Below are 22,857 nucleotides of genomic sequence, written 5' to 3'. Positions count from 1 at the left end.
TGAAACACAAGGTGTGTAAGAGGTGACCCTGGGAGGAAAGTTAGGGGGAAAACTGAAAGAAATGTAATAACTAGTGAACGTTCTATGGAAAGAACAATGAGTATAGAAGAGCTCTGGGAGTTTTAAAAACACCTGAAAAGTATGTGGATATTCTAGGGCGGGGTAAGGACATGTTCATGAGTGCTGGCAATCCCTCAGGGAGTATTCTCGGTGTTGTAAGTACCTAAGCTAGTTATCTTCACAGCCACCCTATAGGTTGTAGTACAAATAAAGGACGTGGGGTTTGCAGAGTTTCAACAACTTGCCCCGTACAGAAAAGAGAATTGCAGAGCCCATATGCTCTACATTTCACCCAGTGTGAATGAATCTGATCAGGTATTTAGTGAAGATTCCAAGAAGGGTAGAGACAAGGAAGTGCCATGATTATAATTATGCTTTGGAATAATCGGTTTGGCTTCCAAAGAGAATCCAACAGAGGAAGGGAGAGCAGCCAGGAGGACATTACAACAGCCCATTCCAGGCCATGTGAGGCCTGGAGTCATGGCCAGGCAGAAAAAATAACAAATAGGGAACAGATTTAAAGGGATGTACGGACTTAGCTTTCGACATGACCACTGATTGTCCGTGCGTACGTGACACGTATGGAAAGTCGTGGGTCAAGGGTTAAACCAGAGTCAGAGGGATTAGTACAGATGTGGTCAGAAAACACACTTGAAGATAGAATTGGTCTTTGAGGTAGTAATAATGCCTTAAAAGAGCAACAGCCGACCAACATCTTCAAATGAGAGGCATGATGGCATCTGGGGAAAGCCATAAGCCATAGCCTTGACCGTAAAGGAAAGAGTAATAATGCCCTGGATACGCTGTACACGTGGCACCAAAAACATGCGCGAGGCAGGCGGGGTTCCCCGTGGGCGGGCCTGCTGCTTTATTAGCTGCAGAGAGTCCTGACTGTTCACAAATGAGCAGCTACACAGCCTTCAGCACTGTCTTCCTGCTTCTCACCCACACAGAGGCCTTTCTAACTGGAAGGTGACAGTGAGCCGAGCTCACAATTCCAAAAGGCTGCTGGGCTGTTTCTCTCAAAGGAGGAGCCAACATTCTGATGGCGGGCAGATGGTCATTTGTCAGTGCGACGCCCATCTCCACCGACTGAGACACAAAATGAACAGGGTAACGCTCCCTCAGATTCGTCAGCGTGATCTCTTCCCTCGTGAGCGATGGGTTCATAAAGCCGTGCTGTGTTTCTGTAGTGATTTTAATTAAAGTCAATATTATATATTAGCTTAATTTCATCTGTATGGCTCTCCTGAGAGGAGGGAAGTTATGATATTGCATGTTATTATTCAATAGAATTAAATAATGGTGACGAATGTTACCCAGAGGAATGGATGAACTTATCCAAAGTCTTACCATGACTGTAAAGTCAGGACAGGTATCAGAACACCCAATATCTCGAATTGATAGTATTTCTCCTGAATTTAAATAAATTTTTGTCAATAAAAACCAGATCATATTTAGCTAAATAATATTCTATGCCATGTCTATACCCAACGTATTTACTGGTCTTAAAACTCTTAACCCCTATGAAACACACATACTCTAAAGATAACCATGTACTCATGTGTGGTCACATATGTGTACATATTCATATATACTTGCTATATATTTATAGATTGTATTTATATATAGTATCATATGTAGTACTATATGCAGTGAATTAAAAGTGTTTATATACAGCAAATGCTAATGATTCCCAAATATGGTCTTTTAGGAAACCAAATAAAAGTTAGAAATTCAGTGTCAAATCAAAACCAAGCTTATGCCAGCATTGGACTTCCTGTGGCATACTACTCTCACTTCCGGTTCAGTTTTTGTGGGGAGGGGCGTGTTGATTGATCTGTATAATATCAACAGGAGACGATGAGTTCTGTTCTTTCTCAGCATTGATGTTTCTATCTCTCTCTCCCCCCCTCAGAAATCAATAAAAATATATTTAAAAAATAAAACATTATGAAATTGGACTGATAAAATTGGAAGTGCTTTGTATTTCAAGATAGAATTGGATGACAGAAATACACACGCTCATTTGCAAAGATGGCCCCATAAACATTTCCCCACCTCTAGACCCCTGTTCATGCGTACATCCAAGTTTTAACTGCCTAATATTTGCAAGGCGCTGGGATGGATATACAGTAAAAAGATAAATATATCTGCTCCCACTGATAAAATGATTAATAGCAAAGGTGGGTAGTGATAAGCCAAGAGTTAGAAGTTTAGCAGGGTGCTCATGCAACTACTTTCATCTCATTTTCAGTTGAGGCACCACACCAAGGGAGCCACAAACCAAAAGTCAAGTGGGAGACAGCCCTGAATGGCTTCTGTGGAGGAAGCAAAGCCCATACAGCTCAACATCTGCTCCGTCCAGAAAGATGGGGGCTAAATGACTGCAAGAGGCCCCTTCCCGTAGGACTTACCTAGTCCCTTTGTCCCCGCTCCCACCCTGCAGCTCAGTCCCCGGAAGGGAAAGATCCGGGGATGATGAGTTGGGAGAGTTAGGGCAGCCTCCCGTGTAGATTGGAAATGCCCACAATTCCACGAGACAGTAACTTCCAGCTCTAAACACCACGGCACCTTGAACTTACCTCTCTCAAAACACTGCAGAACGTTTAGTTACACACCAGTCTACCTCCTGCATAATAAGGATCACACCCTTAAGACCAGGAGCCAGATATATTTTTATCTGTTTGTTTCTTGAGAACTCTAATCAGTGAGGCAGGAGGAAAACCAGAGATAATTGGAGTCCCAGGCACCAAGGGGAGATAGGTTTTTTTAAATTTATTTTTTATTGTTGATAGTATTACAGATATCTCCCATCTGCCCCCCATTTTCCTCCCTCCTCCCAGCCTCTACACCAGTGATGGCGAACCTATGACACGCGTGTCAGAGGTGACACGCGAACTCATTTTTGGGGTTGATTTTTCTTTGTTAAATGTCATTTAAATATATAAAATAAATATCAAAAATATAATTCTTTGTTTTACTATGGTTGCAGATATCAAAAAATTTCTATATGTGACAGGGCACCAGAGTTAAGTTAGGGTTTTTCAAAATGCTGACACGCCGAGCTCAAAAGGTTCGCCATCACTGCTCTGCACCCTCCCCCCAGGTCTTCACCACCCTATTGCCAGTGTCCATGGGCTGTGCATGTGCGTATATGAGCTCTTTGGTGTATCTCTTCTTGTCTCCCAACCCCACATCGAGGTATGTTTTGAAAAGGGGAAAGCAGTCCATCGGTTAAATGCTGCTGATTGGTTAATGAAGATGAGGACCGATCATTGATCATTATTTTTAGAGTATGGGGATTCTTTGTGAGTTAGGGAGGCAGTATTGTAGAGTGGCTAAGACTTGTTACTAGCGACAGGCAGGTGGTTCTGAGGGTGAGGGAAGCTGCTGAATGTGAAGTGCCTGGGACACAGTGAGTCTGTATTGGTGGGAGCCATTCTTTGTAATATCTCTACAGAAGCAGTTTCAGTAGAGCGTAGAGCACAAAGCCCTAGTTGGGGGAAGTTGAAGAGGGCTTTGGAGGAGAGGAAGGAGTGCGTATTCCTTGGGGGAGTATTACCATAAAGGGAAGCGGAGACGTGAGCTGAGAGCTGGAGGGCGATGTTAAACTGAGAGCAGTTTTATTTTAAGAGGAGGGAAATAATAACAGCGTGTATGCTAATGGGAGTGCTTTCAGTAGCAAGAACATTTCTCAGTGCAGGAGAAAGTTAGCAGAATTACTCAAATATCCTTAAAGAGAAAAAAAATTTTGCTTAAAACCATGGGAATTGGCAGAAGGGAGATAAAGGAGTTGTGAGTGGGGGCAAAGAAGTGGATAATGGTGAACCGTGGACTTGGTGGGTTCGAGGATCAGTGGTCATACAAAGGAGTTGAGGGTAGGAGCCGTGGACTGCAGATCCAGGGGGTCTAAAGCCAGACAGACATGTGAGTTTAGGCAGATCACTTCCTGTGTTTCTTTCCTCTCCCAGGTGCACATGCCCCGTAATGGTCCCTACAGCTTCATCAGCTCTTCCCTGCATTGCTGCCACCTCCACAAAACCTTTCCAGATGCATAGATCAGGGTGATTGTCCCTTCCAGATGTCCCTATGACACTGCGCTTCTCATCACAATGCATTGCGGTAGCTGGATGACCCCTCTGACTCCTCCTAAGAGGCGCAGAGAGACCTCAGAGCCACATCTGTGTTTGTAAAAACAAACACTTTTATTGATTTCAGAGAGGAAGGGAGAGAGAGAAAGAGATAGAAACATCAAAGGTGAGAATCATTGACCAGCTGCCTCCTGCATGCCCCCAACTGGGGATCGAGCCTGCAACCCCAGGCAAACATGGAATTGAATCATGACTCCTGGTTCATAGGTAGACACTCAACCACTGAGCCACACTGACAGGGCCAGAGCTGTGTTTTTTTACATGGCCAGTACCTGGCAGGAAATGAATATTCAGACGTGTTTTGGTCGTTGCAGGAAAATACCTGTGACGGAATCAATAAGCCAGTCCCTTGGTGTGGTAGACAGAATAATGGCTCCCAAAGATACCCGTATCCTGATTTCCCCAACCAGTGGTTGTGTTACCTTATAGGCCAAAAGGGACTGTGCAGCTTGATTAAATCTGAGATGATGAGATTGTCCTGAATTACCTGCATGGGTTTGCCATCACGTGTCCTCCCGAGAGGGAAGCCAGAGGAGCTGTGAGGAAGGAAGAAGAGAGGCTGGAGGGATGCCCTTGATAATGGAGGAAGAGGCCATGAGCTAAGACATGCAGGCCGCCTCCAGCGACCACAAAACCCAAGGAAATGCCTGCTTCCTGGAGCTTCGAGAAGGAACACACGCCTTGATCTTAGCCATGTAAGTCTCACTCTGGACTTCCGGCTTCCAGAACAAAGATAATAACTCTACGTTGCCCTAAGCCAATAAGCTTGAGGTAATTTGCTGCAGCAACAGAAATGAATAGACATGGCAATTACATTGAGCGTTCCCTTGGATGGTAAACAGTACATTGCCAACTTCTGCCAGGGGCCTAATTTCCACCTCACTCCCCATAAACAGGAAGCTAGCGTTCCTCTGCTTCCTGTCAGCCATCATGAACTCTTCAGGATCAGGAATGACATGGGTTTCGTTGTGATGATGGGTAACTGGGACACCGTTATGTCCTTCTGCCACGTGATGAGATACTAAGGAGAGCCCAGCCTTAGAGACATGTCTCATGACGCCGCAGGTGCCATTGGCTGTACTTGCCCCCCATCCCCATCCCAGCAGTTCCTCCCATGACTGACTCTCAGAAGCAGTTTGGCAAATGACACGCAGGTGGAATCCAATTGGAGAAAATACCGGCACCCAGCTAATAACTCTTTGCACAGTCAGTTGTGAAAGTGACTTACGGTGACAACATGTATTATACACGCTAAGCCGTGTAAGCTTTCCGGACACCTCAGGAATTGGGAGGCAACGGGTGTTTTATTTTTGACGCCGCTAAATGCATCCACAGCTTGATGGCCCTCATAAGTAATCATCGGAATTGCCCGTCAGAGGAAAATGCCGGAGAGATTCGCCGAGGACACACCAACCCCATAACCGAAGGTGTCACCATTTTAGGACGCGCAAAAGTGAATCTGGCAGCCAGAATAATGAGAGGAGACGAGTCAGCCTCTGAAGGCTTGGATTTCATGTATTAAAAACATCTTCATAAAGACTATTTCTGTGCCCCTGTAGGTTTGCTGGGATGGAATTCATGTAAATTGCATGGAGGGTCAGCCAAGGAGCTGGCTCTGCAAAGATCTTTCTCAACAGTTTATGAGACGATAACATTTCGGAAATTTAAATAACACAAAGGCAGTTTTTAAAATGACAGTAAAACAATAAAAAAGACTCTGTTGCCTAAGTCTAAGGTGGAACCCAGCCTCGATTCGTTTGCAATGGAAAACTTTTACCCTTGGCCACAAGATGGTGATATCACAAAGCAAATCCAAAGACAGACCAAATTACAGTCCAAATTATTTGTTCTTTACTTGTGTTTCTTTCCAAGCCGCGCCTTAAAATTCTCATCAGTCAGCGTGTTCCCCTGACTTGCATTTCAAGATCAGTTCCCTCAGGGGTTGTGGGAGCAGAGGAGAAGTCACACGAGACATCGCAGAGGCTAATGGCACAAAGATTAAAACAAGGAGACACCATGCCGTGTGAGGCTTATTCCATTGGAACTTTTGAGAGAACTTTTAAATCTTTCCACACGTTTATGGAAAATAATTCCTCCTGTGCTTGCGAGCAGAGAGCACACTCAGGAGACTTCTCCTAACCCAGGGGTAGGCAGGCGTTTTGTGTTGCAGCTACTCTGCCATTGTAGCAAGAGCAGCCCTAGAGAGCAGGTAAGACTGTTCCAAATAAGTGTAGTTACAGAAGTTGATGCAATTCAATGCTTAGGAATAAATTACCAAAGAAATGCAAGGCCGCACACTGACAACTACAAGACATCGCTGAAAGAAATAAATGAAAAGATACCCCAGGTCCATGGAACAGAAAACAATATTGTTAAGATGACAACACTCCCCAAATTGATCAATAATTCAATGTAATGCCTATTAAAATCCCAGCTACATTTTCCAGTAATAAACAAGCTAATTCAAGCATTTCTATGGAAGCACAAAGGACCAGAATAGCCAAATTGATCTTAAAAAGAACAACAGTGTTGGAGGACCCACCATTCCTGACTCAAACTTACTATAAAGCAACAGCAGGATGTTCATTTTGCTTTTGAAATATCAAAGTGACAAATGAGTTTTATAGGTTCAAAGCATAATGTGTCTAAACAATGAACGTTTAGGCAAAAAAAAAAAAACACCAAGAGTTTTCATCATCAGAAATAATTTTATTTATTTTAAAGCAGTTCATTGTAACTGGTAGCAAAATGTTACATAGACAATAAACAACCTGTTCCCTTAGGGTTACAAGGACTATTATTGGCTTTATGTTTTATTTTCATGTGCAAGTGTATTTTAAAAAGGCAATCGTTTTTGTTAAAAGGCTTTTATTAGCATGTTTTTATTCTTTAAATAACAGAAAGACTAGTAAACTATCATAGTTACAGCAGGCTGTATGAATTGTGTTAAATAGTAAATTTGGATGAATATTCATAATCAAAATAATTATTGTAAAATGTATGAAATGGGGTTTTTAGTTTTATAGGAAACATAGTCATGTCTTAACTTAAAATCCTAGTCTTGACAGCTGTCATAATGCAGAAAGTCTTAACTTGAGATCCTGGGAAGAAATGGAAGATTCATAAAATCTTATGTTTATTCCTAACAATAACTGTAATGATGTAAAGAAATGGCAATTGAAAGAAAAACTGACTGTTGATGTGCAAATATGAAACAGGGTCAGTAAATGCATCGCTGTTCTCCAGTGCATATACTACTTTGATTCTGCCTTTAGTTTGAATAAAGTGCATGTTAATGTGTGTTTGTCAAATACCTTTCCCATGTGCTTATAACATAGACACACCTATGCATACAGTCTTTGTTTTAAGGCATGCTTTCAGTTGTAAGTAACCTGTTATAAATTCCACTTCTCTGTCTGATGAAAGAAAATTAAAGGTAGGCTCTCCCTGTTGTAGAGAAATTCTTGGTGGCTTTATTATTCCAAAATGAGAGTAAGGTAAAGTACAAAAATTAAAAAAAAAAAAACCCACACAAATAGGCAGTTCATTCTCTAAGCCAAAATATAGAATGGCGATAATCTACAATTTCACATTTTATGTTTTACATTTTTATTTCCATAGAATTATTTGGGGACTATTAGGTTTTCTTTCTCTCTGTTTTGTTTTAACCTTCCTATTTTCCTTTCAATTTCTCTGCTTCTCTATGAAAAAAAAAAGATAAAAATTATCTAAGTCTTATATGTCCTATTTTCTACTGAACTGAAACTCAATGTCAAATTCAGAAAAAAGGAAAACTACAAAGTTGGAAGAAAAATAACTTTTTAAATTTACCAATGTCTCTCTCTACCTTAACACATTGCAACTAATGGACAACTATACTGTGCTTTTCTTTATTTTTCTGAAGGAGATTCAGAGATACAGGCAAAGGCCCTGGTGTCATCCAAAGTCAATTTACATTTCATTTATAACTGTCAAGTTTTACCCGAGTTACATGCCATTTAAATGGCAAAACTATGTTTATTAAATGCTTTATCCTCACAGTGTTAAACTACTGTATATTCCCATAGATAATTTTTCAAAATTAAATCCAAATCTTTAACATCAGTTTTTGGGTATGATTATTGCAATACTAAAGGCATAAAAGAGGACTTTTAATGCTTCAAATGTTCTTGTATTCCATAAGGAGTATAGTTTTGCTTCTTTGAATTTTAAATTACCTTTCTAATGAAATACTCTATATAGATATATAAAAAAATGTTGAAGCTCAATAGTCCAATGAAAATCACTGCCTATTTCAATTCCTGGATTAATTGTAAGTCAATAAATATGCTTTAAGTATTTTCTCAATGTTAGGCATTCTTTTAGGAGAACGATCGATATTTGCTTTTTAATACATTCTCCTTGGCACACAATGAGAGTCAGACATAAAGTGAGCAAAAATTTCAGCTTCTCGATACTTCTTTTTATTTGTTTTGGTTTCCTCCGTGTAGTAAAACATGCTATGAGCATCTCAAGTCCTAAAATAAACATGGTATCCTATGAAAAGGCAACAAAACAAGTGAAGGTGACTTAATATTCTAAAGCAAACTATGACTCCTACAAAAATGTCAGCCCACGAGTTTGTCATCCCTGTGTAGAGAAGATGATGAGCTCAATTTTGTAAAAGACCAGTTTTAAAGAATATAATATGATGCACCAAATAGAGCTGGATTTTTTCATTGACTTCCAGAAAACCTTAAAATTTGTAAAAATTGACTTCAGACAGTTCGGATTATTGTCAAACAATGCAATGAGCAGATTTAAAATCGTGTGTTTTCATTTAGGTTTTCCAAAACCATTCCATGGATGTCTTTCCAATATTACTAGGAGAAATACCAATAAGCAGTAAGTTAAATTTCAAAATAACCTATATTTCTAAGAGAATAGATTTGTGTCAATAAGAGAGATTTGAAGATAGTCCGGTCTAGTTTATTTCGTGCCAGCCATATTTTCCTCCTAAAATAGAGAGTTCTTTCAAGCAAGCTCCTTGTCGGAAAAAAAGAAGTTCGTTATTTTTGTGTTATCAAAGCTGAGTTTCCTCCCGAGAGTCTTGACCAGTGGCATTGCAGATGCTGCTGTTTTGACTGGGTTCGCTGTTGGGAAGGTATGACAGTGGATCTGGTCGGATTAAATATCTGATAAGAGAAAGCAAAGCAAATAACGGTAATAGTCAGTAAACACAAAACTAGTTCACGCCGACCCCTGGGAGGACTACTTCCAACGTATTTGTTCAGTGTTTAGGTTCTCTAAACGGTGTCTCTATTTAAACGTTGGCAGAAGGACTCCCTGTTGAGTTGGCCTATAAAATTTTGCAGGGTGAGTATTAAGTTTTTGTTTCATTACTACTTAATCTTATTCTTTTATTTAATTAAATTGAATGGGGTAACATTGATTAATAACATTATGCAGGTTTATGGTATACAATTCTGTAATTCATCATCTGTATATTGTATTGCATGCCCACCACCCAAAATCTAGTCTTTTGTCACCATATATTTGACCCCCTTACGCTCTTCTCCCTGTCCCCGACCCTCTTCCCTCTGCTAAGAACCATACTGTTGTCTGTGTCTATGAATTTGTTTTGTTTGTTCGTTTGTTGCTTTCTGTCTTATGCCCCACATATGAGTGAGAGCATATAGTTTTTGTCCTTTTTCCGTATGACTTACTTCACTCAGCATATTCTCAGGACCCATCCATGTTGTCACTTTAAATATCAATAGCATTGTAGGTTGGTAAAGAAAGCTAATATGCACTATGATTATTAATGTCATATCATCTAGTCACTTATTGTTCTTTGAATCAAATGAATGTTGCCCCTTCATTTAAAATGGACTTTTGGGAGTGATTTTTTTAGAAAAACATAAAAGACGTGAGTATAACCCATTATCCCCCAAATTAACTGATGTAGCTGCAAAAGTTCCTTCCCTAATAGTATCACTATAAGTCTAATAGAATAAATTTCTAAAATGTGCTTTATGTACTGTTTGTCATGGTAGGCATTTTTTCATGATATTTATCATTGCTGTAGTTATACTAAAATTTAATTATCTCAGTGTCACAAATATGGATCATTGTATGTGAATAATACAGTTTCTGATGAATAAAATTACTACCTTACACCTTTTCCTAATATGTGTATTGATCTACTTGACTTTGGCTGGTAGGAAATCTCAGGTCTTTGGAACTAGATAGTGTGAGATATTTCAGGTTTTCCTTTGAGCTGATCTCTTATTATTCCACTAGGGTCCCTAGGCCTGGCTGGCGATCAGGGCCGATTGGGGCCTTCTGGCTGCCAGCCGAGGCCTCCCTTAGTTCTGCACCACCCCCTGCTGGTCAGTGCATGTCATAGCGAGTGATAGAACTCCCAATCTCCCAAACTCCTGTGGGGACACTTTGCATATTAGCCTTTTATATATATAGATATATGTTCTCTTATTTCCCCAAATATATACTAGCTCACCAAATACAGAATTCATGCTGCCATTTCCTTCTTTTATTCCTTTACAATTCTGTGGTGTGTGTTTTTTTATGGTATTACACACAGAAATATAGAAAATGCAAATGTGTTTCTTGAGCACAAAAATTAGACTTGGACATTTATACCACAGGAATCATAGAGGCTATCCTAGTGGGGATCAAAATAAAAAATAATAATAATAGGTGGTTTCTGAAAATAAATGCCTTGTGTGTGGGATGTAAGGTCAACTTACACAACGTCATTCAACTCTAGTCTGGTGTCCGGAGACGGGTTAATCAGGATGTATGACAGGGTGCTCTGGTGGTCATTCATTTCATCTGGAAGACAAATCAGTGCCAGGTTTGTTATGCTACTTACAGAACATCGAGAGGATTCTTAGAGAGCATCTTATCTTCAAACCATGTAGCTGTCCAGGAGAACTTGCTATAGTGTTGTCCACCGTAGGATGGTGCACACAACTGACTATTTCCAAATGGTTGTCATTGGAAATGTCTGTCGGGCACTCCTTTTCCGTCCAATAGGTGGTACATTAAACCATCTAATTCTGTCCCGAGCAACCACAGTTATCTTCTACCCTCGAAATGTTGACACTGAAATAGCTTGACGGGATGTCAACTTGATTGATTATGCTTATATCAATGATAAAAAATGATTGTGGGTATAGATGGCCAATCTCAGAAAGAAATATTCCTGTGGGAAATTCTGTGAAGTATCATCTAATGACCTTGTGTTTAGAAAACACAACAGAAGTATATCTGGGAGGCTTGAAGGCCCTAACGATGTTTGACTCTGTCCCATGAGGTGTCTGATAAAAGCCATCCTATTTGGTTTTGCAGAATGCAAAGGATCCCATGGGGCAGCATTGAAGTGTAAGTTTCAAGGAAAGTGTACAACCAAGTTATTTGTTTTTCCTTGAAAACAATATCCAGGGTTCACCCCCAAAATGTATACACACTTTGAATACTTACTCATTCCAGTGGGTTAAATCTGAAAAGAAAGAAACATCCATGGAGCTACCAGCTGTGCAGTGTGTATACAGTTTGGGGGGATGCCCTGTATATGTTTTAAAGTTAAAGGCTGTGTCATTTTAACTTTGTCAATTGCATTGGAGGACATCCCCAGACCTCAAGGTCAGAGCACTGACTTTGATGATACAAAGACACCGACAAAGAAAATAGCCCTGGCACCTGCAGTTCTTAGCTGCCCAGGTTATAATACAGTGTAAAAGTAAACCCATGCGGACCCATACTTCAATGGCACTAATCCTCCGAGGGTAATGTTTTCAGGCTTTGAGGGTGTTTTTTAAATCCCAGCTCTAGAGCCATCGGACCCTCCTAGGCACTTCAGTCATAGACAAGTGTGGCTCTTGAAAGAGGTACTACATTTTACAGTTTGACTCAAAACCTAAGAATGTATTACAGACCAAGGGAGACAGATCAATACCTAACTGCATGCAATTAATGCAAATGACTTTTATAGGCCAATGTAGCTGGCCCGGTAACTTCCTGCACAGGGGAATACTTGGTATGTTCATCAAATGAGGGCTACCACTGTGTTTATCTAACTAAAATTCTGTCCCTGGAATAGAAAAGGTAATACTTTTAATTATATTTCACATTGATACACAGATGGGCCCTATTTTTAAAAATCTATAAATGAAAGTCCTCATCTGATAAGGTATGTAACTGCAGTATAACTAAATCCATCATAGTATGCCTGCAAAACTTTTACAATCCAAAGATCATCAAATTAATAGTCAAATGAAGAGATATGTTTGGTTGTATATATCCCAAAGTAGATACAAAGCATTGTAATCTGCCATGGGGATAAGGTTGTCAGGCAAAATAGAGAGTGAACTGTGAAATCTGTATTTAAGATTAAAAAGCTAACAAATTTTAGCATGAATAGGCCCCAAAGATTGCATGGGCCACACTTGTCCTAAACAATTTTTTGCTGTTTATCTGAAATTCATATTTCACTGGAAACCCTATATTTTCATTTGCTAAACCTGTCAATCTTACCCAGGGGAGGGGAGATGGCTGACTCTGGAGATGGAATTCCAGTGAGTGTATACAATGAGCCTACTCCAAATAAGGTACAATGCTGACTCAAAGGATATTGTTCTGATACGAGATAACCGGGATCATCTGTCTATACAAAAAGCAATTTATGTGTGCTTCCTGAGAAGTTCTCCCCTGTGTGGATTTCCACAACTGCTGTACAAAGGAACAGAAATTAATAGGGCCTCCTGGAGACTAAAACATAACATAAAACATAATACTCTGAAATGCAGTAGGTCTCGCAGCATACCTCCTTCTCGTTTGTCTAGGTACGACTCAAATTCGTACATAAACAGTGGCAGCGTTATTGAACTTCCTTATATAAACAGCACACAGTATCAAACAGTGGCATTAGGGGGAAAACAATCTTAACAAACAACTTCTCAGGCAACATCCACACCCCGCCTTTCTCCTTGATTATTAACAGGATGTTGTATTCATTTTTGGTTCTGGGATGAAGTCAGTATCTACTGGGGACTCGGTTTGCCTGTTACAAATGTAAACACTGCCTAGCAAATGGAGAGGTTACAGCCGTAGACAGAGCGAGTGTGTCAGTAATTTTTATTTTCCTACTCAAGTTTTATCATTCTGAAGATTTTGAGTTTTCCGTGGACTCCAGGAATTGGAGCAAACATTTTACTAAGGAGTTCAATTCAATGACGACATATGGTTTATATGGAGACCTGGGTAATATCATGAAGAGTCCACATCACTCCTAGTTTCTTTCCTCACCCACCCCTCACTGACTCCTCCTCAAGGAGGTTAATAGAAATTTTAAAAAGTAGCTGAGTTCAAAGCCATCTTCTCTCCTTATCTCTATAGTCCAACACTTTCCAACTTTTTTTTTTCACATCATGGAACACATACTCACATTAGGGTAAAGGACAAAACTGCTTATGGTGGGCATTGCCATGCTGAGGGATGCCTCTGACCACCTCAGAACCCCCTCTCCCCCGGGGTTTCTGAAGGTCCAAAGGCTCAGGATCCTGATAAAACACGTGACCAACTGATAGCACGCTATTGGACTAGGCAACATCGTTTGGGTAATTCAGTTCTAGACACTCAGCCTCTCATTTAAAAAATAATGCTTCTTTCCTTAACCTTCCAAAAATATGAGTGTTTTCCGGAGTTCTCTTGTCGTCTTTCATCTGGGGTTACTTCATCTACTCCTATGGCTTTAATCAAAATCTATATGCAGATGACTCTCAGGTCTATGTAAGCATCTCATTTCTTTCTTCTTGGGCACCAGGCAGCAAAAATCCAGCTTCTTACACAACATTGCCATTGGGATTCTGCCAGGCACTCAAATTAATGTATTCTCTTCACCCCAACATATTTGTCTTCTTTTTCTAAGTTCCGTAAGTGTCACCACCTCTTAGACGTTCAAACGAGATCCCTCAGAAGTCATCTTTTGACTCTTCCTTTTCTCTCTCCTCGATGTGTCACGGCCAATAAGTCAGGGTAATCTGCTTCTTCTGGAATAGGCCACACCTGCTCAGGGACAGTCAGATTGTGGTTGAATAAGTCATGATGCGTTGTGTGTAGAGCATGTAGCACATCTTTCATTGGTGAAACACTGCAGGACCCTGAGGCGGTGCAGAAAGTACATGTAGTCTGGTGGAAACGCGCCAAGATATTGAGTCCGAGTCATCCACTGAAGTGCTGATGCGAATGTACACCAGGCCAGGTGACCCCCAGAAATCATTTAAGTCCAGGCCCTGTTGTGTCGCCTGTAAGAACTCCATTTGTTCACGCATTCCGTGTGCTGTTACTGGGTTCCTGTGTGTCAGGAAATGTGCAATTTGTTGGGGATACAAAGATGAAAAGATGAGTAAGACAGTCCCTTTTCCTCAAGGAAGGCAGGCAAACGTGCAAAATGCTAATTGTTTTAAAGCACACATCCTCAAGGGAGATGATATTGCTACCAGAGGTGCAAAATTTGTTTTTGAAGTGGGCAAAAAAAACCACCTCTCATATGTAAAACACTGATGGATATAGTACTTAAATAGACATATGCTAGATCTGTGGTATTAACTGAATGCCAGTTCTGGGCTAAGCACACTATCGGTCATTGTCCCCTTTGACATATACAACAAACCTCTGAGATGGGTGTTCTGAGCTGCACTCCCCAAATGATAGAGGTTAAATGGTTCATTAATTCTACTGGCTGACACTGGAATAGAAGGTCCATAAAGGCAGAGGTCTTATCTGAAGAGGCCATTGCCCCATTCCCATGCCTGGAATAACACCTGGAACAATGCTTGGAGGGTGGCCCAATAATATCTGTTGAGCAATGGATGAATGTTTGAGAGTTAGAAATACAGGGAGCACCTGGCTCCCATGATGTGGTAGGTTCCGCATCCTGTTGTTATCTTTCTGTGATTGGGCATGTACAGTGCATTTAGAATGAATGGATGGGTCTGTGGATAGATAGGTGGATAGAAAGAGAAAGAAGAGAAGCGTAAAAAGGTAGACTGTATCCTTTCTTTCTGTAAGAGTGAGTGTGAGAATTACATTAACAAATTTATACTAAAAATTATAGAGTATAACTAAATGATAGCAGTGTTATTAGCAGAAACATAACATGTTCCCTGATGATTCTCCCATTCAGTTAGTTGGTGCGTTTTTGTGTCTCCTAGAGCCCAGCTGTGATCCGCCTCACTGCCTCCAGCACCCATGGAGGTTATTATGATTTTCATGAAACACAGCTAGACCTGGACAAACAGTCATTTACTAGAACTTTCCAAAAGAAGAGACTGTAGCTGGATAACAACTAACAATTGGACACATAAATATAGGACTGTAGTTCTATGAGAAATACGATCATACTTAATAAATCGGCAATGAACTACTAACATTATTTTTAAATGAAAATCATTGTTCCCTTTTAATGTGTTTCCTAATGTAAGACTCTGTTTGATCATCCTAAAATGATGGGTCATGAATGAGTCCACATTTAAGTAGGAACAATACAATGAACAACCAATGAATCAGGGCCATAAGGAGTAATGAAAAGTGTTCAAAAAGCATCTAACTCTGTTCCTGGCAAAGAGTGGGAACTCAGTACATGTTTTTCCCTTTCTTCTTCAAAAACACACAGCTAACCTCTTCTAAACTCTAACTGTGTTGTTGAAAATCGCTCTCTGTGGGCATTGCTTCAAGTTGAGACTTTCATAGTAAAGATGATATGGAGGCAAATACGGACTGCTTCCTGTTTATCCTTAACTGCACGAGACTGCCATTATCGGAACTTCTGGTCTACCCAGGGCACATGTGCAGCAAAACAGAACCCTTGGCTTTTGGGTTTCCTCTAAGTTGACTGAATTTCTTTTTAAAATAACATTTATAGAGTAATAAGGCATATATTTAAAAATTATCTTTGCATTACTTACTTAGGCTGTGCCAAATGGTCTATATTGCAATCATAGATCAGCACAGAAGCCTACCACTGAGACAGATGGAGGTCAAGCAGTATTTGAGCTTTGCATGATAGGTTTTGAAGACATTTTATTTCTGGACAACAAAAACCTAAACAAATTTTGTAGGAACATTTGGTGTGTCTATAGCTAGTACATTTAGTTACTTACCAAAGCCTCAAATTCAGTTTATTCCAGACTGTAGAATAAGATGTGGTGTGTGTGTGTGTGTGTGTGTGTGTGTTTGTGTGTAAGCCAGACACTGGAGCCAGACAGAACAGAACATAAATCTCAGTCATGCTATTAACAAGCTAATTAGAAAGTTATTTGACTGAGATTCCTTAGGTCTAAAATGGAAGAGTCTTGGTGAAAATTAAAATGAAGATAATTCATCTAATGTATTCATCACAGTGCCTATAGAGAACTAAGCAAATACTTAAAACTTTTAGCACTTTCACTTTATTATCATCATCAGAATTTTCCCGAAGCAATTTGAGACGTGCCACTAGTCCCGTCAACTTGACCTCTGAACCAAAAATGTGATTCTCAACTTACTAAAGGAGAACCAAGGCTACAAGGACTAAGGGCCAGCAATCACAAGTCCATAGCATACAATATTTTGAGCGAGCATACCATATCCCACTGTAGAAAGACCCAAGTGTTTCATTCTATTTTTCACAAGTTCAGCAAGCTCTTGTCTCTCTGACCTCCTGTAGAGGTTCAGTCGCTGCTGCGTTATTTTCTCAGCTGTTTTACCAGAGTGTCTGGGACCTTTTCTGCTCAGCCTTCGGGCCCACTGCATGCTCTTTCTCCTCAGCAGGGGGTGGTCCGACTGGTCGCTGGACGTGGAGTTGCGGTGGTTGCCTCGGTGATGACCTTGGTCCTTGCAGTCTTTGGTGTCTTCCCATTCCTCCACACTGATTGATATTTGAGACTGGAAAGGAAATGGACATTGAGAATTAGACATTTTCGGGAACGATGTTAGCCTGAGGAACTGTGACTATGTTTGCTCGTGCCTTGATATTATCGTGTAACTCATGAGAGTTTTCATAGGAAGAGCCAAATCATAGTCATTGATATTAACTTTGCATTAGTAAAAAAAAATACTATTAGAAAATATGTTCTTTTGGAATGATATATAAACCAGATAAAAATATCTTTACATCCTCCAATCCAAGTTTTTATGAAATGATTTAATTTTTACATATCAATTATTTTATCAAATGATTGTTAACATAGAGTTGTTTGAAACCACAAAAGACACTGAATAAAGTTTTTTAACTTTATTCAAACAACGTCCATGTAGTGGATTTTTCTAAATCTACCACACATAGTTCACATGAAATTTAAATAAAGATTATGAACACTGTTTTTTTCTTGGAATGAATAATATTTTAACATTTATTAAGGTATTGTCCTTTCTAAAGATAGCATTGGAATGTACTTTATAAAATATGATTTTTTTAAATCCCCTCATACAACCCAGAAGAAATCAAAAAGCACTTTTTAATTCATGCATTAATTATTCACCACACCAAATGTTTTCTGATTAAGATATTAAGAAATATTTCAGGAACTCTTTGAAGCATTCTAAGTGAAAACATGTTGTAAATATTAACATTTCACAAATGTAGTCTAGAATCACAAATACAACTGAAACCGGGCTGTTCTCTGTATGAGGGGGAAAAACTGAACGAACTCATACAGTCCATTGTGATGGGCTCTTTCACGACTGATCGTTAAGTAAGAAGCTCTCCTTGGATGCTTAGCCCTTAATAAACAAAAACTCCCTGCTTTCAAATGGTTGCTTTTCATACCAGGAGGTCATGTGAAATGCAATGCCCATGAAAGCGAAGGTCTGACTCTCTGAGAGCATGGGCCTGTGCAAACCTAGCTTCCTGCCCTTGCAGAAGCATCCATGAGCCTGCTGCCTCTCCCCTTCCCTGGATGCAGTTTCAGCGCCAGCTATGCCAGGCCTGTGTTGCTGGCTTTCAGAATAATAGAATTCAAATTGCCAATTGAAGTTAGGGCAGGAGGCGATCCAACAAATCCTTCCCAAGCGAATATAAATGACGGAGGCCCAGGCAATGCCTCACACACATTACCTCGTGGCAGGCTAGGGAATTATCTCACGCTTAAACTCAATGAAAAATAGGGATATTTATCTACCTTTCTATTTCAAAACAGCACTGTATCCGAGTGATATAAAAATGAGTTAGTTCACCTTCCTATCTTCATGGTAAGAGAGCATTTTATTAGAAAATTTTTAGAAACCTTATTTTAGCTATTAGAATTGAAGTCGGAAATACTACAAATTTTTAACACCATGGTTTTGCAGTAGTGGATACCATTTAGGTGTTCACGTCCTCTAGTCTCACCTACTTGGTACTATCTCCTCTGTGGAAGTGAACAGCATGAGCCCTTGAGTCATATCTACCACCAGAATAGAATATCAATCTTTGTTCGGTCCTTTCAGTTTATATGGACTTAGTAAGAAAAATGAAAACATATTCATTCCTTCATAGCTGAGCTCTTGGCTTGCAGAGTTTTGTCCATCACAATCTTAAATGTATTTGGTGTGATCTTTCTCATCCTAAGTCTCTGTAATAGTTTGATTTCCTACAAATATGTGGAAATGATCATCTCGCCAGACCAAATACTCAAAATATCCTGTTCCTATAATGTCACTTATCCTTCAAGGCATGAAACCATAACCTAGTAAATGTTTTAAGGGAGAGGTTTGCATCTCTTCTGATAGGGCTGGCTGCCTTCAATCGGGTTACACGTGAACTCTGGAATATTTTGATAGTCCCAAACCTCAGACGTAGCGAGCTTCTGAGATTCAGTCCTGTAGATCCCTATGGGGACATCTCCGCTGGAGGAACACAGCTTCTGATAGAGCCGGGCGTACGTTCTGATCCAGAGGTCCTCCTCGGTGATCTTTATCTGGAACACAGGGATTATTGACATCTCAACTGCTTCAGAAATAACAACCCGGTGGTTATGTTTTCACTTCCTACAGGTGGAAATTGTTGATATCTTGAAATCTCAACATGCCATTTCGTAAGTGCTCATTCATCTGTGTATTAAACTTATTGAAGGCACCCCATCGCAGCCTATTCCTGGGGCTCACCCCTACCTAGTAAAGCAGCCAGTCAATGCGGGCAGTATGACATTGGATTAGCTCAACCTCAGGAGACAGCAGTCACTGGTAATCAGCTAGGACTTGTTGGAAAAGCCGTGGAGACTGTTTTAAATGGTGTGATAACCAGAGGCTGCTGCTGGGGCTTAGTGGACAAGGTCTGCTGCTGCTGAAACTCTTAACGTACAAAGGACGCGCCAGCACAAAACAGAATTGTCCATCCCGAGTTCTACGGACACCCATGCTGAGAAAGATGTTAGCAGGATGAGCACAGGGCTCACAGAGGGGGGTACACATACTAGTCCTTTGTTAATCCTCAATTTGAATTGTTGGCAAGTCACACCTTAAATACCCTTAGACACCGCATACTCTTGTACAAACAATTACAATTCAATTGAACTGCGTGAGGACTGCTTGGCTGCAGGAAGGGATACTGTTTTTCTGACACAGTGAGGAAAAACACCTGTTCTGAATTCTGAACAGCTATTGATCTTGATTATTAACTTCAAATAATGTTTTCCCTTGAACTTTTCCTAAGGAATTTTAAAAAACTTTTTTTTGAGCACATATCAGGGGGGAAATGGCCTAGAAGAATAAGCCTAAGTACATTATTGTTGGACTTCAGACTGTTTATCGGAACCATCCATCTTTTATGCCAAAAATGATTAACTTACAGAACAAAGGAAGCCCGATCCTGGGATAGTGTCCAATCCCAACAGGAGTCTGGTGATGGAAATCATATAATCCTTCACAAACGACTGCGATACAAACAAGATGATGAAACGTGTGGACTGGCCACAGTGTGAGCATCATATTACTGCTAACAGGCTGTTTCTCCTAACACATCAGTAAGCCTCCATTAAACAGGAAGTGAAAAATATATCCTGTGAGTGGCCTGAATACACATGTCCAGTTAGCTGTTCATAAGGAGACATGGAAATATTTATGCTCAAGAATATCTCGATATGCTTACATTTTATTCATGCTGTTAGACATGATGAAAACATTTTTAGATTTTTAACAAAAAAATGAGTTGATTTAAAATAGAGAATGTCATAAATACATGGAAGAACTAATATTTGCAAGGAAATATAAACGTTTTTACAGATTAAGCTCTATTCTAGTAGAATAATTTTCTAATATTTCAGTAACTCTAAATATTAATGAGTTCATAGTTTAGTAATAAATATTATCAGACTCTATGTGCTGACATATAAGATATATTTTGATATGTTGCCAGAACACTACTCAGTAGTGAGAGCGTTCGTAATGCTTCCTTTGTCTTTGATTTAGTCTTAGCTGTGGATGAAATGCAAACACATTTCACCATGACATGTACAAACATTCAATCAATTAAATGAAACTAGAGGCCCAGTGCACAAAATTCATGCAAGGAGCTCAGCCCTGGAAACCCTGGCTTCGTCCAGAAGTTGGGACAGTCATTCTGCCATTTGGTCTAATTAGCATATTAGCCCTTTATTATATAGGATGACTGCCCTCAGTTTAATCTTCAAGTACTAAAATTGGAAAAATAATCATCTAGTTATTCCGCATAGCAAAGACTTTTAAAAAGTTATGCCTTTTAAATAAATCTACTAGACTACTTTCTTTTTTAAAATATATTTGTATTGACTTCAGAGAGGAAGGGAGAAGTAGAGAGAGAGTGAAACATCAATGAAGAGAGAGAATCATTGATCAGCTGCCTCCTACACACCTCACACTGGGGATCAAGCCCACAACCTGGGCATGTGCCCTGACCAGGAATTGAACTGCAACCTCCTGGTTCATAGGTCAATGCTCAACCACTGAGCCATTAGCATATTAGCTCTTTATTAACCATTGGACAGGCTAGACTACTTTCTTGATTACTCATTTATTTTACTGATGCTGGTATCAGAAAGCTAAACTCTTCCATCCAGAGGAGAACATAAGAAGACATGCCCATTCCCTTTGTTCAAGCCAAAGAAATGGTTCATCATTTTATTGGCACGAATTTGATGTCTTATCTCAAAAAAATACATACTATAAAATAGGCGGCTTTTTTAACCTACTGATTTTTTCTTAGATATTTTTTGGTCTAGTAATATGAATGTAGCAACATTAAATTGCCAAAAAAAAGGGAAAAAAAACAACCTTGTAGGACCCTGGTACTAAAGCATGCCTAAAAAATATTTCAGAGGTTATTCTGAAAAATAACATTTCTCTTACAAAATGTTTTATTAAATTTTATGTCATTAAGTCCAGGAAATAAAATATTGAATTACTTTCAGAGCCCAAGTTAACAGCTCCATGAGAAACACCAGACACATTATTTATTTAATCAAATCTCAGTGAAATAGAAAAGTACACATTTTGAGAGAGAGAAAGAATTCTCACCTACCTGGTAGAGAAGCGTATCCAGCATGCTGATGCTGAACACCCGCCCGGCAGCAAAGGGCAGCCGGAACATAAAGGCCAAGTTCGAACCTCTCTCTCGTTCTTTCTGTCCAGAAATTTGAGATGGAAACATTTGTGAGCGTTCCATATTTTACATTTTTCTTCTTTTTTTAAAATATATTTTTATTGATTTCAGAAAGGAAGGGAGAGGGACAGAGAAATATCAATGAGGAGAGAGAATCATTGATCAGCTGCCTCCTGCGCGCCCCACACTGGGGATGGAGCCCGCAACCCGGGCCTGTGCCCTGACCGGGAATTGAACTGTGACCTCCTGGTTCATAGGTCGATGCTCAACCACTGAGCCATGCTGGCCGGGCCATATTTTACATTTTTCTGCCTAGTTAAATTTTCCTGATAACATGTGAAGAACCTATTCTAATTGTATGATTCTTAGCTATGACTGTCATGACTTCATTCATAGTTATATTTTGAATATGTAACAAGGTATTCAGCCCACCATCCATGCTCCATAAACATTTATTGGCCTGAGTTTAAATGCGGATTCTGTAGAATTTTGCCTTGTTGCTCTCACTTCTACATCCTCGCCTGTTTCTCCCAGAAGCTAGCTAGCTCCATTGGTAGCATGTTGCTCTGCCGTTCACACTATAAAGTAATACATGGTTTGAAGACATGAGGGTTTGTATTCTGACACCGATCCTCTGTCATTAGCCGGGTGTCCTCAATTCAGTTCAATCCTGCCACTCACTACCCAGAGTTGGCCCAGCCCACCTACTGCCCCTGTGCCCATCACCCTTCTGCCAGCCAACTGCACTCCCGTCCAGCCAGCTGCAAATTCAGGGCTTCCCACACTCCCTCCAGGTTCAAGGAGCTGCAGTTCATTATTATCATTTTATTGTAGAGAATGCAAATCAGGGACAGATGAAAAGATACATCTGGGCAGGTCTGAGCGACACTCTTCTCTCAGGTCAACGTGTTCGCTGAGCAGAACAATCTCCAGTCCTCCTCCTCCAGAGCTTTTAGCGAAGTGTCAGGACTTAGGCATAATTAATGAGATCATTAGCCACGTGACTAAGCTCAATCTCCAGTCCCTCTCACCTCCCCGGAGCTGGGG

General features: G+C 40.1%; 1 protein-coding gene across 4 annotated transcripts in view; it reads right to left on the bottom strand.

The window, feature by feature from the left end:
* Positions 1–6,902: 6,902 nt before the first annotated feature.
* The window catches only part of KCNT2 (potassium sodium-activated channel subfamily T member 2), a 128,456-nt gene continuing 112,501 nt past the window's right edge, over positions 6,903–22,857 (bottom strand). For 2 of the 4 annotated variants that reach the window (XM_070401228.1, XM_070401229.1), the window contains 6 exons: positions 21,730–21,831; positions 20,024–20,107; positions 19,025–19,153; positions 16,841–17,141; positions 10,964–11,048; positions 6,903–9,388 (listed from right to left, as the gene is read on the bottom strand). In XM_070401228.1, the coding sequence (XP_070257329.1) occupies positions 9,277–9,388; positions 10,964–11,048; positions 16,841–17,141; positions 19,025–19,153; positions 20,024–20,107; positions 21,730–21,831 (813 nt within the window). In that variant the 3' untranslated portion in view covers positions 6,903–9,276. Of the gene's footprint in view, positions 9,389–10,963; positions 11,049–16,840; positions 17,142–19,024; positions 19,154–20,023; positions 20,108–21,729; positions 21,832–22,857 lie in introns of those variants that run through there. The other 2 variants (XM_070401230.1, XM_070401231.1) reach the window with 2 other exon arrangements.

This window comes from Myotis yumanensis, unplaced genomic scaffold, assembly GCF_028538775.1.
Source record: "Myotis yumanensis isolate MYYU_CA2020_CCGP unplaced genomic scaffold, mMyoYum1.0.hap1 SCAF_22, whole genome shotgun sequence".
NCBI lineage: Eukaryota > Metazoa > Chordata > Mammalia > Chiroptera > Vespertilionidae > Myotis > Myotis yumanensis.
The sequence above is the reverse complement of the archived record's forward strand: the minus strand, read 5'-3'. Positions and strand labels throughout refer to the sequence as shown.